Source organism: Barbatula barbatula (assembly GCF_947034865.1).
Source record: "Barbatula barbatula genome assembly, chromosome: 13".
Classification (NCBI taxonomy): Eukaryota; Metazoa; Chordata; class Actinopteri; order Cypriniformes; family Nemacheilidae; genus Barbatula; species Barbatula barbatula.
This window is the reverse complement of record NC_136776.1, coordinates 18,191,532-18,210,353: the sequence shown is the minus strand read 5'-3', so window position 1 is coordinate 18,210,353 and position 18,822 is coordinate 18,191,532. Positions and strand designations below refer to the sequence as shown.

The 18,822-nt window shown below is 38.7% G+C and overlaps 1 protein-coding gene across 3 annotated transcripts; it reads left to right on the top strand.

Moving 5' to 3' along the window:
• The first annotated feature begins 1,028 nt into the window (after positions 1-1,028).
• Positions 1,029-17,644, top strand: tjp3 (tight junction protein 3). 3 transcript variants are annotated; one of them, XM_079471774.1, is made up of 30 exons: positions 1,029-1,175; positions 7,391-7,447; positions 8,120-8,244; positions 8,370-8,472; positions 8,804-9,071; positions 9,286-9,389; positions 9,477-9,666; positions 9,772-9,841; positions 9,928-10,028; positions 10,106-10,184; positions 10,272-10,360; positions 10,500-10,584; positions 10,768-10,871; positions 10,974-11,058; positions 11,684-11,760; positions 11,833-11,929; positions 12,010-12,089; positions 12,210-12,282; positions 13,028-13,092; positions 13,172-13,235; positions 13,420-13,576; positions 13,663-13,771; positions 13,853-14,072; positions 14,157-14,356; positions 14,755-14,850; positions 15,054-15,341; positions 15,442-15,542; positions 15,859-16,389; positions 16,672-16,718; positions 17,202-17,644. In XM_079471774.1, exons 2-30 carry the CDS (start codon positions 7,400-7,402, stop codon positions 17,356-17,358), a joined length of 3,813 nt encoding a protein of 1,270 aa, XP_079327900.1. In that variant the 5' UTR covers positions 1,029-1,175; positions 7,391-7,399; the 3' UTR covers positions 17,359-17,644. The 3 variants fall into 3 exon arrangements, with proteins under 3 accessions (XP_079327900.1, XP_079327902.1, XP_079327901.1); XM_079471776.1 differs by having other exon boundaries at positions 1,037-1,175; positions 11,842-11,929; XM_079471775.1 differs by lacking the exon at positions 1,029-1,175 and adding an exon at positions 7,179-7,275.
• The last annotated feature ends 1,178 nt before the right edge of the window (positions 17,645-18,822 follow it).

Genomic DNA, 18,822 nt, shown 5'->3' with positions numbered 1-18,822 from the left:
TTTGATCGAAGTTTATTTAATAAAAGCGACTTCAATATCATAATTTTACAATGACATATTTTAAGATATGTCAGGGCAATTTATTTTCAGTTAAGACAGCTCAAACTTTCCTTTTAGTCTTGGACTGGTATCGAGCCTTGTCCGGGCATATGTGATATATCATGATATTATTTATGAAAATATGATACCACCAAAACGCGTTTTGAAACCATGTAATGTCAGAACTTAAAAAAAATGATATAAACCTGAATATTACATTTGATCACTATGGCCCGGTTTCACAGGCTTAAGGCTAGTCCCAGCCTCAAATGAATGTGTGACCTTTCTTTACTGAATATAACTTGCCAAGAAATATCTTAAAATGTATTAGTCCCATTGTTTTGTCACAAGAGATGCACACCAGTAATATATTCTTAGGCATTTTTACAAAAGTGACATAAATATCTGGATTCAACTAAGGCACAGTCCTTGTTTAAGCGAAGCCGTGTCTGTGGAACCAGCCCTTAGAGTTTTAAATAAAGTTTTTTCAGAAAACAGTCCTCAAGGACTGTTAACACTTGCAAATGATATAATCACAACATTAAAGGTCCGTATGTTTGTACTTAAACTTTCTAGCACGTGCATCCGGTACACAGTCTAACACCATCAGTGTTAATATGATTACGTCACTTCTCCACTGGGGGGCGCTACATCGTAAGTAAAAACACGAATCTTCATTTAAAAGTAAATTCGAGGCACAGTCAAATAAAACAATCCAAGGTACGTAACTCGCAAAGCGATTTGATACAAGAACAAATGAAACCTCCACGTGAAATGCTTTTCAAAGACTTTAAAAACGACATTCCTAGCACGTTTCGCGATTTACATAAACAGTTAAAAACTCATAATAAACCGCGCGTCGTTATCCCACAAATACTTTCAATCAAACACTCCAATCCGACCGAAAAGAAAAAGCGATCGCTATCCGATGTAGACACTTTGTGGCGAAACTGCCCGACCCAACCCACCTGAAGCTCCGCCCACCGTGCGCGCAGGTACGTACGTGAGCAGGTGCTGCTTTATACATGCAGCTGAATAAAACGAAACTTTGAGATAAGTGCAGTCGACGGGGCCAGTGAGGCCTTTAAAACGGGATAAAGGACTTTAAATATCATTTTAAGGACAGTCTGAATAAGGTGAGTCCGCTTTACGTGAACCCTGCTGTTTTTAAACGATTCTTTAGGGTTCGCCTTTGTCATGTCACCAAGCCAAGTTTTAAATTTAAACGGTTTGGGATTAAAACGAGGTCACGGTTAAACAAATAATTGCAACAAATAAGCAAATAAATAGCAATATAACCTTAAACACGTGTCGGCGTGGATGACTTATAGCTCGTGTATCGGGAACTTTAAGAGAAACAGTTCATGTTGTTTTAATAGTAGCCAACTGTTGTTGTTTCTTGTAGTTCTTGTAGACTTTTATTTTGAACCCTTGTTGTTCTGGTCGCCCGTGGATATCGCGGTTTCGCCCCGTGACCGTGTGGCACCGCGATATTCCACGGTTCTTTCTCTTCAGGAAATTGCTTGAAACTTTCAATGGTCTCGTTCACACACACAGTAGTGGTTCAGTTCTAGGTGTCAATGTAAACTCATGCGTGTCTCTCGTCTGGCATTACTGGTTCTTCCACCCCACTCGAGTCAATAGGTGCTTTGTAGTTTCACTGTGGTTTCGGGAAGCCAAGTTCCCATATATCCACATTTCGATGCAGTGATGTAGACGGTCTTTATTTTATCAGCGTTACAGAAAAGACATGTTAGTAGTACTTGTATTTCTATCAGCTGCATTCTGTGTCAATTTTTCACTGTGGGGAATCTTAAAGGAACAGTTCACCAAAAAAAAATGAAGGAAAATTTGTTTTACAAATGTCTTTGTTATGTTCAACGCGGAATAGTATATGTTGAGGAATGTAGGAAAGCAAACAGTTCTGGGGCACTCTGGACTACCGTTGTCATTCTTCCCAGTATGGGAGTCAATGGTGGCCAAGAACTGCTCGGTTATAAGCATTCTTCAAAACATCTTTCTCTGTGTTCATCAGAACAAAGACATTTATACAGACCTGGATAAACCTGAGGGCGAGTAAATGATGACAGAATTGAGTCCCGGTTTGAGGCCTACCTAGCTAAATACACCGTGTTTTTTGGACACACAACACTGTACAGTCCCTGTTTTATATTCCTAGAGAGTTTTCTTAAAGGTCTAGAGTGGGACAGCCGGACTAACGTTACGCACCGCAGGGTGGAGGGAGAGGAAACGCGCTTTGTGGAGGAGTTGTTTGTCATTTTAGGGCCACTGTACATAACATGGCGGCTAATTCAATGGTTGACAGCTCTGTATGTAGATAGAAATAGCTCTTTCTAAGGCTCATAACGTAAAGTCTTTATACACCTCTGAAGAAATAGTTTTGTGTATTATATTGCATTTCTGTCAAATATATCCTCCTAAAAAACCCGCGTTGCTCCTTTAACATAAATAGAACATTATCTAGGCTTGGGGAACGTTCCCCTATCTTTGTACTAACGTTAGGGGAACATTCTGTGTTTGCTGGGCTCATACTGCACCTTTAGGAAATGAAGCATGATTTTTAACTACAGTAACCTTTTTTTATTTAAAGTAACACCTTGTAATCACAAATTGAGTAGGGTCTCAATGCAACACAATGGCCATAGTTTTACCCTTTTGTAATATAACTATGATAATGGTTACGTTTTACTTTAACTATAATAATAATACTTTCACTGTACCGTGAAATCTTTTTTTGGACACAATCACAATAGAAGACTGTTCCATTTCTTCGACTTGAATTTGTTCTTATAAGGTAAAGCCTTATATTTCTTTACATTTAGCTGACACTTTTATCCAAAGTGACTTACAGAGAAGATAGGGAAACAATAAAGCGATTTGTCAAATGAAGGCAATAATACAATAAGTGCGAGATACTAGTTTTTACAAAGCCTATTGAGAGAGAGAGAGAGAGTTTTCACAGTCATTCCTTCAGATGAGACGTTAAACCGAGGTCCTGACTCCCTGTGGTCATTAAAGATCCCATGACGCTTCTCGTAAAGAGAAGGGGTGTAACCCCACCGCTGTCCTGGCCAGATTCCCTCCACTGACCCGGGACAATCATGGCCTCCATATAATCCCCACCTTCTGAATTGGCTCTCTATATCTCCTCTCCACCGATAGCTGTGGTCCAGGTGGATGTTGATGAGAGACCTCCCTCATATCATTGTAAAGAGCTTTAGGTGTACAGCAATACACAATAATGCTCTGTATAAATCCCTCATTCTTTCTTTCATTGCTTAAGAAGTGTGTGAGATATTTTCCTTACTATTGACTTTGTAAACATGACATAACTCGATTTGAGGCAGAAGGACAGTACTACGTAGTTTCGAAGTTTCGGTTTTTACAAAAGTCTGTGGTCTCCTGTTGTGAAATCAATTACACAGATATTATTTAAGGTGTCACACCGTTTCACATCACAAGTGTTCTCTGAAGTCTTGTTACATTTGGAATCCACCTACGTTTACTGTCAAATGTGTTGCCCTGAGGGGGTGAATTCATTCCAGTAAGCTGACCACACTCAATATTTTGTCATTTGTTTCCACAATCTACTATTGGATTTTGTCAATTTTAATATGTTATTTTTCTATAACCACAGAGTGAAAAATCTGTTTGGTATGGCCAAGTTTTGGTTACTGTGTTTTTCCTCAGAAAATGTGAATGTGTTTGCCTGTCAGATTGCACAATGTGATGTTGGTTGTTCTCAATGCGTTGCTAAGGTGTTTTGTGCGTTTTTGCTTGTTACCATGCCGTTGCTAACATTTTCTTGGTGGTTGCTATGGTATTCTGGTGGTTGCTAGGGTATTCTAGGTTTTAGTTTCTATTAGATTTTGTTCCCTAGTTATGGAATTAGTTTCTTTCTAGTTGTAAATACCTATTCTGTTTACATGAAACTATAAAAAATTTATCAAATTATATATTAAATTAAGGTATTATACTTCTTCCTGATATTTTAGTTTTATGTTATATTCTTTTCACAGTCTATAGAGTTGGCCAGATTTCATTTCACTGCACGTTTATATTTATATAACTCTTTTTGTGACTACAAAATCTTGAATCTAGCAAGGTTTAGGGCTTATTTTATCATTCATTTAGTTCTGGTTTCCAAGAGTTAAGTTATATCAGTACATATGTTTCCAAACCTTAACTCCTCAAATAAAATGGCTGGAATTTCCCCAACCATCTATATGCATAAACCTTCATCTGCCAATAGGCACAAAAAGTATATTAAACATTAACAGGCTTTGGGTAATGATTGTCAGCATAACCTGAGAGCCTTTCATTCCTCATTGTCTCTCAGTTGAAGCCTGCATTGACACACTGACTTGCTTTTGTGATGTGACTATTATACGAGCAAGAACTATTGGGTATTTGTTGTTCTCTGTGTTTAGTGTACTGAATGCCGAACAAGACCCGCCCACTTAGACATGACTGTGAACGATTACAGTCACTATCGTGTCATCTAGAATGGGGGTTATTGGATCAAATACAAAATTGTATTGTAATAACACACCAGACTTTCTTTCTTTTACAAAAACGAAAATAATTGTCGGTGACTAAACATCATTGGTCCCATTGACTTCCATTGTGTGAACAAAATCACAAAGACATTTCTCAAAATATCTTCTTTTGTGTTCACCAGAAGAACAAAAATGTTTTAAACAACATGAGGGTGAATTATTCATTTAAGGTGGTATCGCCACAGTTCCACCTTAACTGCTTCAGGGATAAAATCTGTATTAACATATCATATGATTTGTAGAGAGAGTCTAGTGGGTGGAGCGTTGGCTCAGGTGGGGTACTGTACACGATTTGTTTATTTGCAAACTACCATTTGGGTCTTGCCATGTTTCCTATGGGCTACAATTTACACTTTGATCATGGCAGTGAGATTTAAAGGCACGGTACGTACTTGATTCATCAAAACGTTTACTTGTTGATGTTAACCGTTGAATGACTTGCATTTACTAAACATCCTAATGTGTCACCTGAGCCGTGTAATGACACTTTTCTCACATACGTGATTGTAAATACCGACATCCACCTGTTGCATCAGGGTACAATGCCTTTGTTATTGTTTGGGGCTAATGAAGATTGAGATATAATGCTTTGTGGTTGGTTCGCTGACAAAGGACACTTTGTAGTGCACTAATCGGAGTCCCAGTGTGCTTTGCTCAAGGGTATAACGTTGATAAAGCACCTGACTGAACATTTAACCTCTGGCTTAGCAGCTGTGACCCTTTCTCTTTGAGTTCATGTTTGTTTTCTACAACCTTATTGACTTCTAAATAGTTTTCGTAATGCTATTTAGTTTGTATGAAATGAAGCACGTTTTCAATGCAACTGATGTGAAATTGAGAATGTTGTACATTTGTCCTTTAACATGTTTCGTTCCTTGAGCTGTAAGGTGGTAACTCAGATCACCACACACAGAGAATCTCTGCAGCTACTATTCCATATAATCATAAACTACAGTGTTTGTATGTGTACAGTTTGTTGGAACAGGTGTTAGAGCACTGGACTGTAAGAGTCTGACACGTTCCATGAAAGAGTTTTCAGTTCATTAAGTTATGCATGAGCAAACGTGTCAAGAAGTTCAACGTTTTTTAAATTTTAATGTTTTTCATCCAATTGCTTTCATGTAAAGTCTGTACAAACGTGTAGTAATCTTGAAACTTTAAGTTTCACAAAAGGTTCTTTATAGTGCAAATATATATATAGATATATATAAGAAATAGTTCTTTGACTTGGCTATGCTATGTGGTCGCAAGTCTTATTATTATACATTGCTGGCTGGTTGCTAAGGTGTTTTGGCTGGTTACTAGGTGCCTACTGTCGCTCAAATGTTGTCCCCCTAAGTATGGTTCGGATATTTTTAGTTCTCATTTTTATCTTGGTATTTCATAATCGGGCAATTCCAGTGTTATGCATGTGATATATTATAAACTCTCAGACAATGAATTCGTTGCCATTCTATTAAACCATCTGTTTATATTTTAATAAACCCCTGTTGTCTAAACATTCGAGAAATTTCAGTCTTTGCACAGGATTTCTATTTTAAAAGAGAAACATATACACGGTTATGGATGTGACAAAAAAACAATGTTTGTTTTTAAGAGACGACATAATTTGGTGGATTTTGGTGAATTAAAATGCACAACCCAGAATCAATAATACCCAACAAATGGAGACGGGATGACTCTTCATAGAACATAAATAGTTTTATTTATTTTATTTTCACGTGCCCACTTATGAGGAATATGAACCGTTATGGATGTGACCATTCTGAAACTGACATAAAAAATAATGGTGAAAATCTTTGGGGCAGGACGTGTAAGGTGTTAAAGTTTCACATTCAGGGCCATGGGTTTGTTTAAATCAGAAAAATGAAGCTTGTCTCAGCAAACCACACTTATATTATTGTTAACCAAATCTCATCACAAACTTGTGAGCTTACAAAGCTTTCAGAGTTGAAACATTTGTGTACAAAATTTGCGACATGACTGATCAACCTCAGCGAAATCAAAGAAGGTGTACACAGACCCTGTTGGCTGACCTTTGTGTGCGGACCGCTGCCAATAAAAACATAGGACACATTCCAGGAATTCTCTGGTCCAATGGAAACCACTCTTCAAGTGTGTCATCATGACTGCAGCTCTTTGTAAGAGTTAGAAGAAAGCGTTTGCAATGCGATATATTGATATTGTGTACATTTTATTTATATATTGAGTGCAAGTGTAAAGGTACCCCCGAGCATTATTGACAATTTTGAAAAATACCAATTTACATAAAAATGACCCGTCTTACCATCTGAAAACTTTGAAAAGCTTTGTTATATAATGCTTTTTATTTAAATTATAAAGAATTAAACCAAATCTTAAAACCAATCTTCGTATAGTACTCTCCATTGAGTCATTCGCATTCAAAACCACATGGCATTCGAATTTTTTCAGCCACCAGTGACTATGACTCAATGTCTGTTGTCAGACTGTTTATCAGTTTTGGTGAGCCGTTGTCGAGGAAGTATCAGGTATCGCCGTGGTCACATGATGGCTCCGCCCCCCATATACCTGTACGGCAGGAATTCGGCAGGCGGGGGCACGCTCGACTCCACTCATTTCTTTTCATGCTTAGCCAGCTGACAAACAACAGGCGAGTGCAGCTCGTACAAAAGACGTGAGGCCCACAGAAACTCCCTAACCACATATGTTTTTTTAATGTTATGTCTTTGTATGTTATGTTGTTGAGTGCTCATGTTACAACTGAACGTTAATGGAGTTTTTCGTTTCAGAAAACAGACATGGAGGACATGACGATATGGGAGCAGCACACCGTCACTTTATCGAAAGTAAGTCACATATCTGTGGTTGAATTTGTTGTAGCCACACCTTTATCTACCTCTGTACAGGTGTGTCGGAGAACGTGACACCGGGTGTAGAGTTTCCCTAGCGAATGATAGTTGAGAGGGATTGAAAGTTGGTGAGAGATTGTGAAAGCATGATTTGTCGTAAGCGGTTTCTTTCCATCTGTCACCAGGACACACCCTGAGTTTTGGGCTGTCATGTGGTGCATTCTAGTACAAACATGATATGTGTATATATATATATTTTTTTATATTTTGTTTGATTTTTATTTACTTTTTATTTAATTTGTCTACTTCATTCATTGTTTTATTTATTTGCTCTACATGTTAATATTTTTTATTACATTTTTTGATAATTTAAATAAATTTATTTATTTAAATTGATTTGTAATTTTAAAAAATCATCTTTTATTTGTCTTCCTTCATTTGCCGTTTTATTTATTTGCATTGTATCTTTATAATAGTTTTATTTTATAATACTTTATTTATATTTATTTCATTTTCAAAATATTTGACATTTCAAATTCTTTTATTTAATAAAATGTATTTCATTTTATTTCATTTTAAATTTTGTTAAATTGTATTATTTTATTTGTCACCTGCTTCATTCAGCCTTTCGTTTTTTGCTCCATAACGTCTTTATTCCTTCATTCCTAGGACTCCAAGGTCGGCTTCGGTTTTGCCGTCTCAGGTGGGCTTGACAAACCCAATCCAGCAAATGGGGACACGTCGGTGATTGTCTCCGATGTGATTCCAAGCGGACCCGCAATGGGACGGCTTCAGTGAGTCTTACTGTCCACAACACTTCCTCCCACACATCCTGTCCAACCTGTCATCTTTGTGTATACGACCAACATAGAGAGATTTCATAGCACTTTTGTAACGCTCTGCATTTATTTTTTAACAGAACACGAGATCAGATAGTTATGGTGAATGGAGTTTCAATGGAGAACGTCACCTCGCTGTACACTATTCAGAATCTGAGGAAATGTGGGAAAACGGCAAATGTCGTAAGTTGAAAGCATTGGGCCTTGTTATGCCGGACTTTTTGTTAGATTGCATTCTAATCATACGCATGTGAATGCCACAGAATGGAAAAACAAGCTCATGTAAAAGTCGCCCGTTTGCACAGTTCAAGTTTGTTGTAGTCTGACCAGTGAATTGGTGTCACATGAAGATGCGTGACCGATAAAAGATCGAAAAAAGAAAGAAAATGACAAGATGGAATGACACAAAGTTACTTGTTAAACAACTCCCTCATAAATTGTTGACGTGAATTTAATGATTTAACCACAAAGCATTTCTTGTTGTTTAGAGAAATTGTTGTCTTTCTTTTTACAGACTGTGAAGAGACCACGCACAATTCAGGTTCCCGTGAGCAACAAACCTTACCGTTCCGCCTCACAATCCAACCTACTGGACGACAATGGACCACAGCTCAAGGGTCAGCGAGGCACAGACGTTGGCCGCAACCGGCGAACTCGAAGCGTGACACCCGACCGTAACGGTCATGACCTCCCCATCATGTCCGGGTTCAAGAGACTGCCCAATCAGGACGTGCAAGATAAACCAATCAGAGCGACCCTGGTCAAGAAAAAACCAACAGATGGTTAGAACCCCAGAGTTTTGCACTATTTATTAAAAAAATTTAAGTCCCCTGTCATCATTTATTTACACAAAAGAAGATATTTTCAGATGTCTCTGTGGTATTGTGTCCATACAATGGAAGTCAATTAGAGGCTGTGCTCTAAATATATTTTCTGCATCGACAGTACATAATGGATTTAGTCATTTATGTATTCTGTTTCAACATCTTTCTGCAGAGTACGGAATGAAATTGGGCAGTCAGATCTTTATCAAGCACATGACGCCCACCGGTCTGGCTGCAAAAGACGGCACCCTTCAAGAAGGAGATTTGGTTCTAAAGGTGCGACAAAATAGATGAACACCTTGGAGAAACCGATCCATTGCACGCACGTCCTCATGTTTTGTCAAATTGTATGGCCTTGTTTAGATCAATGGCATGACAACAGAGAATCTGTCTTTGCTGGAGACCAAACATCTGGTGGAGAAGTCCAGAGGTAACCTCACCATGTTGGTGTTAAGGGACGACAGAAAGTTCCTGGTCAGTATTCCTGAAGTGGAGGACAGTCCTCAGAACAGCGCGGATGAGATACGTAAAGACAGCAGCTCGGAGTTGGAGGGTGATTTGAGTTATTACAGTATCTAATAACCTATTAATACATACCCCACAGCTTATAATTTAGGTTTTAATAACAATTTATTTTTATTTGATGTTGATCCTAAAGATATCTCAGATCTGGATACAGGAGGCCCAGCAAATCGAACATCTCGCCCAAGAGATCGACGCTCTCGCAAGTAAACAAACCTAGAAGTTATCTTTTATTCAGTTTAGTGCACTTTACCTGAATACGTTTGCATTAATGCAATACGTTGATCTACAGAAATCGTGGCGATCCTGTTCTCCTGCCAAAGCCACGTGATTCTCCTCCTCTGCGCTCCACGCTCACGCGACCCCCGGCCCAGTCGGCGGCCCCTCGCAGAGGTGAGTCTTTAACCTTCTTTTACAAGACTGATTTAAAATCAGCAAAACAATTGACATAAGACAATTTTAATGTTCAGTTCCCTCGGAGTCTGAATCGGACCGCAGCAACTCGCCTCCACCGTCAAGATACGACACTCTGGACAGAACCAAATACAAGTGAGTTCATGTGAAAAATGTAATGGTCCATATCAATCTCAAAGTCAGTTTGATTCATTTTGTGTAAACAATTGTTTGTTATTCCAGGGTTCTCTCGGGGGTCTCCGCACTGCCAAACCCTCGAGCTTCACCCGTCACCCAGAACTACTCCTCCACTGCCTCTCGTACTCGCAGAGGTCTGCCTCAAAACGCTCTCACACACCTGTCTCCTTATTTTATGACTCATTGAACTGGTTTTAAAAGCAACGTTTCTCTAATTAAAGTGGAGGTGATTTATTCATAATGATTTAATAACTGTTTATTATGTGTCACCAGCTGTTTCAGAGTCCGATTCAGATCGGAGCACCTCTCCACCCCCAAAGTACCAGAGTACCAAGACCGACAATCACTCCAGATACAAGTACGAGCACAAGATGCTGAAACAGATGTTGAAAAGTTACACACCTCACTTAAATCGAAATAAACTGGTCCATCCGTGCGCATTAAGCGCAGAATTTTGCAATCTTACGTCAAAAAGTTCCTTAAAAAACTCACCAAAAAGTTGTCAATCATCCTAAAAAGACTTCCTCTGTTCCTCTCTCAGAGTGCTTCCTGATCTCCCTCCACCTGGTTTGAAGTCTTCCTCCCTCAGCATGTCTCAGGACTTCCCTCGCCGCATTGCCTCGCCTTACAGGCCACCACCCAGAGGTGATTTTGACTTTTTACAGAGCACATTGTCTCCTTTCTATAAACCATTTAGTGGCCATTTTTACAAATCCATTAAACTTCATGTTTGTTTTTTCCCTGAAGCATCAGAATCTGAATCGGATGAAAGCATCGGACCTTCACGTCAGCAGGGCACTCCAGCCGGCCAAGAGTCCCGCAATAGATACAGGTATACATGAAGGAGTGCCTGTTCCTGCCCTAGATGGAAAAAAGTGTTTTTGTTACGCGTTTTTTTTACCAAGTTTTCCTTTCAAATTGTTTCATGTTTGTATATGTTGTATTTGAATCATTGTGATGACCATGTGATATATGTGATCTTTTAAAATAAAAGACACTGGTTAACCTGAACCCTCTTCTGTAATGTGTCGATTCATCTTTTTGGAAAAAGTCAAGATTGATGAGGATGTTTCCATCCTAAAATCCGCATAATCTTGAATCTGATAAACTAGTTAAACTCTTTACATCATAAAATCTGCAGGTATGAGATACAGATAACGCACAATACATTTTAAGAAAAATATTTATATCAGTATTCTGAACATACAGTGAGATTGAAAATGGATGAATTTAGTTAGACTATAGTAGTTGTCCATAAACCATGAATAATTTCATTTTTGGGGGGACCTAAATCTGACATATGATCATTTGAAGAAGACCACCCATCCCTTTATATATAAAACAGCTCATATCATCATATCTTTTCTTCTCTTATCGTTGACTTTACGTTAGTGGTCTCGCATAGTTTAACATCCTATCACGCCATTAAATCTCTCTTCCATCTTTCCTCTCTTCAGGGTGCTCCCGGAGGTCAATGTGGCCCCTAAAGTGGAACCCCCAAAATGGGCGAAACCCTCAATGCCTGTAGAGCGAGGTATGTGAGAAGCTTCATCAGTGCTATTACAATAGTTTTGTAAGTGTAATTTAAGGATTTCTTGTTAAACAGCTCCATCAGAGTCCGAGTCAGATCCTGACTCAGCGAGTTACAATCTTCCACCGAAAGCACTGCCGTCAACCAGTAAAAACTCTAGAATTAAACAAAGGTGAGAGATATGTTATCATGCATATTTATGTCATGTGTGAGGTTGATTCAATTAAACCTGAAATGAAATCATTGTTTTAGACCTGAAATTTCAGTTCCAATCATCAACAGTCGACAGGAAGCTCCGGTCAGAGCAGCACCGGCCAGACCACCACCTGAAGGTCTGAATATATTCGTTTTTCCATATGAAAGATGATGTGTTGCATCTGTTTCCAATGTGTTGTCTTAATCTAAGCCTTATTTTTTTTTGTTTTGTAATGTTGCTTTGGTTTGTTCACCAGATTCTTCTGAATCTGAAAGAGCCTCCTCACCTCCCAGGGCATTTGAGAGCCCTGCCCACAACAGCGATCACAGGTACAAACATGTCACATGACCTCTTTATACAAATCTAGACAACCCTTGAATCCGAAACCACATTGTTCTCCATATCTATTGAATTATAGGTTCGCTGTCATCTCACTTCTGATTTATTTCTATAGTGCAATTTTGCGTTGTTGCAAAGCAGCTTTACAGGATATAAATAGTAGAATAGATAGTAGAGACAAAAGTAAAAACAGATAATTGTAGGTTATTTTAGTTTGCTTAAATTAAAACTTTGAAAACCTAAACTCAACAAAAAATTTAATGTTGCCTCAGAAATAAACTGAAATAAGTTCAAGGACCTACAATTATGATAATTAACAAAAATGAATATGAATTAATATTATATTGCAACATAAGAAATAAACCAATAAATAATCCAATGACAAAAGCATGTAACAAAATTGCAAAAACTTTACCTAAAATTAACATTAAAGCTCAAAATAAAAGGTAATTTAAAATATTATTATAACGAATTAAAAAGAAAAAACAAAACTCTGGTTTGTAATAACAAAGGATTATTCTATTATTTTAATTATGGGAAATTATGGATTTTGTCCATTTATTAGCTTGAGAAAATGCTTTGAATGTGGACTTTCCGTGATAGTTTTTGACATCTTTCTCATTGTAGTTTAGTGTGGGCTTCACTGAACGTTTGTTAAACTTTATATTTATTGCTAAAGTTATTGTGCTTTGTGTAATTGGGCCTTAAAAGAAGTCTATTGCCTCTTTCTTCCAGTTTTCCACGTGCTTACGACACTCTGCGCTCTGATGCGTCCCTACCTAATCACACCAGGATAGCCTGTGAGTATCAGTAGTCCAAAAAACCCTTGTATAAAATGGTTGACTTAAATTCAAGCATGTGACTTAAGTTTTATTTTAGCCAAACCTGATGAGGAACCCCTTTATTCACTTCCGCCAGATGCCGTGCCTACGCCAAACCTGGGGTGAGATACTTGGTTTATTGCACCTTTTGTGTTCGCCTGCACTAAAACTTAGTGACCGCAGCCATATTCACACCCTAAACCAGACTTTATGCATTTATATACATAAAATGCTTTCTTCGTTGTGAATGCACTCTTTAACATCCATAACAAAGTCGCTTCAATGTCCCGCGTTTCTCCATCTCAGGTACAGCTCGGACCAGAACCACATCAGCTTTGTGAAGGAAGGCAATGTTGGGTTGAGGTTGGTGGGAGGAAATGATGTTGGCGTCTTTGTCGGAGGCACCCAGCCGAACAGTCCAGCTCAGAAGCAGGGCATGAAGGAAGGTGATCAGATACTGGAGGTAAGATATAACACGTTCACATCAGACATGATGAAACATCGGTTGCGTGGTGTTCTCTAAAGATCTGTGATGTTGTTTTTTTGCAGGTAAATGGTGTTGATTTTACCCACTTGACCAGGGAGGAAGCAGCCCTGTATCTCATGAACATCCGTGCTGGGGAACCTATTAATATCCGGACACAGAATAAAATGGACAGTCAGTGCTTCTTGCTTTCTTGATGAAAGAATTTCATCTTTTGTGTTAACAAGAATATTCATTTTTAATTTTTAATTTCAGTCTACAAGAAGATAATGAAGTCCAGTTTGGGAGACTCTTTTTACATCCGCACACACTTCGACCATGTGGCAGAAAACAATCTCGACCTCAGCTTCACCCGAGGTGAGGTGTTCAGAGTTCTGGACACGATGCACCGCGGGAAGCTTGGAACCTGGCTGGCTGTGCGCATGGGCAATGACCTTCACGAGTTGGATAAAGGAACCATTCCTAACCAAACCAGGTGTGGTAAAATGGTTTGTTATTGGTTTGTGAATTTGTTTTTTCAGCATTTCTTGTTCTGATTGCAGCTTTTTCTTTATTTCAGAGCCGAAACGTTGGCCAATTTGGAGCAGGCACAGAGAATCAGCGCCGCCGAGAAACAATCCTCTGGCCCCCGAGCAGAATTCTGGAAGCTTCGAGGTCTCAGAGGAGCCAAGAAGAACACCAGGAGAACCCGCGATGACCTTTTGCAGTTGACAATCCAGGGGAAATTTCCAGCATATGAAAAGGTCCTGTTGAGAGAGGGTTAGTGATTTTTTTTAATTCAACATTAAACCACAATTACTTATTAGTTGACATAATGGATTATTTCTTAAAGTGATAGTTCCTCCCCATAATGAAAATTCTGTCATCATTTACTCCCCCTCTTGTCATTTCAAACCTTTATGACTTTCTTTCTTCCGCAGAACACAAAAGGAGATATTTTTAGGAAGGTTGGTAACCAATCAGCGCCGGCACCCATTGGTGCCAGTTAACAAAATTTTTCTTAATATCTCCTTCTGTGTTCTGCCCAAGAAAGAAAGCCAAACAGGTTTGAAATGTCAAGAGGGTAAGGAAATAATGACAGACTTCTTTTTCAGGTGAAATATCACTGTTTGCAGGATGCTTTGGTTGTAAAGTTTTGTATGTTTGACCATTTGCAGCCAATTTCAAGCGGCCCATTGTCATTTTGGGTCCTCTGAATGATATCGCAAATGAGAAGCTGGCTAGAGAAAAGCCTGATGAATTTGAAAACGCAGGTATGAATGACTTTATGTTTTAAAGTTAACATAGTTTAAAGTACATTTTCTTAAGGCCAGCATTACTTTCACAGTTGGTCATTTTTACTTTCAATTTTACTTTCTCATACTTTTTTCTTTTTATTACTTTCACTAATCCAGTAGTTCCACTGCCCCGGCATTGTTCAAATGGCACATTTAATATAGCCACTGATTTTTTCTAGAAATGGTATCCAGGGGTGGAAGTGAAAGTTCATCCAGCGTCATCAAGCTAGACACGGTGAGGCGAATAGCAGAACTGGACAAACACCCCCTGCTGGACATTACCCCTACTGCGGTAGAACGATTGAATTATATCCAGTACCATCCCATGGTGATTTTCCTGGACCCTCGTAGTCGGAAGGACGTGAAGAGCATGAGGAAGACACACATGCCCGAATCCAACAAGAGCTCCCGTCGCCTGTACGCTCAGGCCCTGAAGCTAAGAAAACACTATAGCCATCTGTTTTCTGGTAAACCTTCTATCATGAAAGTTTGCATCATTTGAAATATTTCTAAAAAAACTTTTAGAGGGTCTTTATGTGCTATAAGGCAGTCTTTGGTTTTCTTCAGCACGTGTTGATCTTCAGCCAGACTCTAACCTGTGGTATGATGTTGTGAAAGACAAAATTCGCCAGCAGCAGTCTAAACCTGTCTGGGTTTCAGAAGTAACGGTAAGATTCACTTCTGTAGAGAGAGAACTATATTTTGAGTAAAGGACATGTCAGAATGACCAAAATTGCACGTTTCCCAGTAAATAATGTTATGCAAAATAGAGGAGAGCCCTAGGGACATGTCCTCGGCCCGTCCAACTTCCTGTTTTGATTGGAAATACGTTATTGCATATTGGATAGTATTACCATAGGAATTAATTATTTCTGAGTCGAATACAAACTGAATCAAGTTTCTACCGAAAGGTTTCCTTTTATTAGTGTATACAACCACCATTTCATTGTAGTCTGTTAACAAGATGAGTGTGTGTTTTTCCAGTTGGACGGAGGTAGTGAAGAAGAGCTTGACGCGCTCAGCCGCTCGCACAACTCCGACTACCTAAGCGGTGCCAGTGACTATGAGGACACTGACGGTGAGGGCTTCACAGACGGTGAAGTCTACACTGATAACGAAGAGCTGGAGGAGCCCACGGGACACGTCCTCACACGCCGTGGCACAGCATTGGCCCGTTCCTCAGAGCCTGCAGAAGAGCAGAACCCCAGCCCTGAACCTCCGTATGATCCAGAACCGTACCTGGAGGAAGAACTAGAGTACAGCTTGCCTCCCTCTGAGGTACCTCCCATCCTGCATGTACCTGAGCCCCGAATGCCACGCTTCTCTTCCAGCAGCCTTCAAGAACAGGATGACGTCCCATCCCAGCATAGCTTTACAGATTCAGACTTCAGTGCCAATGACGTGGCAGTACCACCGGCACCCTCCTACGCACCCCCAAACTACAGGGCACCGAACCCTCCAGAGCTGCCAGCAGAAACGCCTCCATTGTCAGCCATTGAGGAGAAATTACAGCAGGTGTGGCATATATACGATTATTAAAACTAGTGGTATTGAACAATGACAAAATCATTTTTACATAAGTTCCTTGATTTACATCAGTTGTTGGTCCTGGAATTTCTTCCTTTAAGGTTATAGAAAGGCTTTGCCATCTGATTTCTAAAGACATTAGGCTATTTATGGATTGACATTGAATTATTGTCTTACCTGATTGTCTATCTTTTTGCCGTGGTGTGTGAAGTATTAAATACATGTGAAATATTTGATAAATTTACAATTGGATGCATTTTATTGTTTCAGACTCGATTTGCAGAACCTGAGAGGAAGCAGTCGCCATTATTTATAGTGTAAGCACTTCTACATTATTCAACAACCTAAGTTTTAGGATGTTAAAACACTCCCTATAAGTCAAAACCTGCTAAGAGGTAATAAAGTACTATGAAGCACTACGTTGGCTGACACAAAACTAAGATGTTGTTGCATTTTCACTTATTTGCCGTAGGAGATAAACACGTTCAGTTTGTCCACTTAGGGCTACTGTAGACAACATGTAAAGGGACCCACGGTGAATGTAGATAGAAATATATAAAAACATAACGCTTCATTATGTAAGGTCTTTATACACGTATGTATATTATACTGCATTTCTGTCAATAGATCCTCCAAAAAACTGCACATTGGACTGTTGTACAATTTCCCAATAAGAGATGTTACATTTTTACACATTTGTTCCATTTTTCTGACCTTTAAGGTTTTCACTCATATATCGATTGACCCAACAATATATACTCTATCATTTTAATTCTGTAATACATGAATTTCTTTTTCAGGTTGTCACATCATGAAGCCTTGCAAACACGGAGGACACGAATCAGAGGAAGTGACAGTGATAGTGACCGTAATGATGACAATGACAGGGATGATGATTATGGTGATGATGATGATATAGGTGATGACATTGAATGGGGGCCTGCCACAGAGCTCTAATATACGCAGTCCGACATCACAGACCTCTCATGCTTCTCATTTGGGATCTGGGCTGACTCACTTGGTCATCTTTTCATAAAGTGGCTTTACGGACGTATTGATGACTATAATCCTGGATCAATTGGGAAAATGTAGCATCCTTTTGCGGGTTTTGGTGCTCTAATCTCCCTCACGGTTGTTTCATAAACAAAAGTTGTAATGAATTGGGTATGTTATACCCTCTTCAGTAACTCTATATATTATTTTAATTTTTTATTTTTAAATAAATGAATTTTATTTCTCAGGATGACTTGTGTAGTAATTACAGAGCTTGCAAGTATTCAAGTATTCAAATATTTTAAATCAAACCCGGACTCCTTTAACACTTTTGTAGATCATTTTAGCTACACATTTGCTCTCTAGATTTATTTTTTATTCAATTTTAAAATTTTTATTTTCTTCATTTAATTGTACATAATTTATGCTGCGTTCAAGGGATATTTCCCCACTCAACCCTGCTTTAATGTTAGTAAATACATATAATGTTTAAACTCTATGAAATTATTAGTAACATTAGGATTCATATTCGCTTAATCGGACTAGGTGTTATAATCCCACTGTTGAATTGTCTAATAGTACATTTCCCATGCCTTATGCATGACAGGGGGAGCAGTCACGAATATGAATTTAGGAAAAGGAGGTTTCATTGGGTTTGTTGGGGAAGGCATCCTCAGGGGATTAATGATTCTAGAAATACATAATTCCTTGTCATATCAGAGAGACATCACATGAGTTGTGATCCTACTTTGATTCCCATCCATTATCCTTTGTGAAAGATGGCTTTTGGTGAAGTGGTGCTGATAATGTAAGTAACATACTTAGTGGCATTAAAAATCCAGACGTTACTGTCAGGTTTGTTGCGGAGGAAATCCCAAATCTGAGGTGTCTCTAAAGTGAGTGTTCACCCTAAAATGTGTATGTCGTAATCATTTGCTCACCCGACTTGTAATTACCTGTACAAATTACTATGTTCTGATGAAGATATTTGAAAGAATGTTAGCAATTGTGTGACATCATTGACTGCCATAGTAGGAAAAATGCAATGGTGTAGTCAAAAGTGCACCAGAACTGTTCCTTAATTCTTCAGAATATCTCACTTTTATGTTCAACAGAACGACAAAATATACAATATTTTTCCTACTATGTCAATGGATGTCACAGAACTGAAACTTGCTTACATTCTTACAAATATCTTTGTGTTTAACAGGACAAATGTATGTAGATTTAAACCAACCCGAGGGTGAGTAGGCTATATTATGATGACAACGTTTTCATTTTTGGGAGAACTATCCCTTTAACATTAACCATCACGAAAACGAATTCGTGGTTTTACTCAAAACAAAGTATTTATAGTAAAACTACGGTAATGAAATCGAAATCTATACGATGAAAAAACATACTAAACACCCCATTATTTGCAGTAAA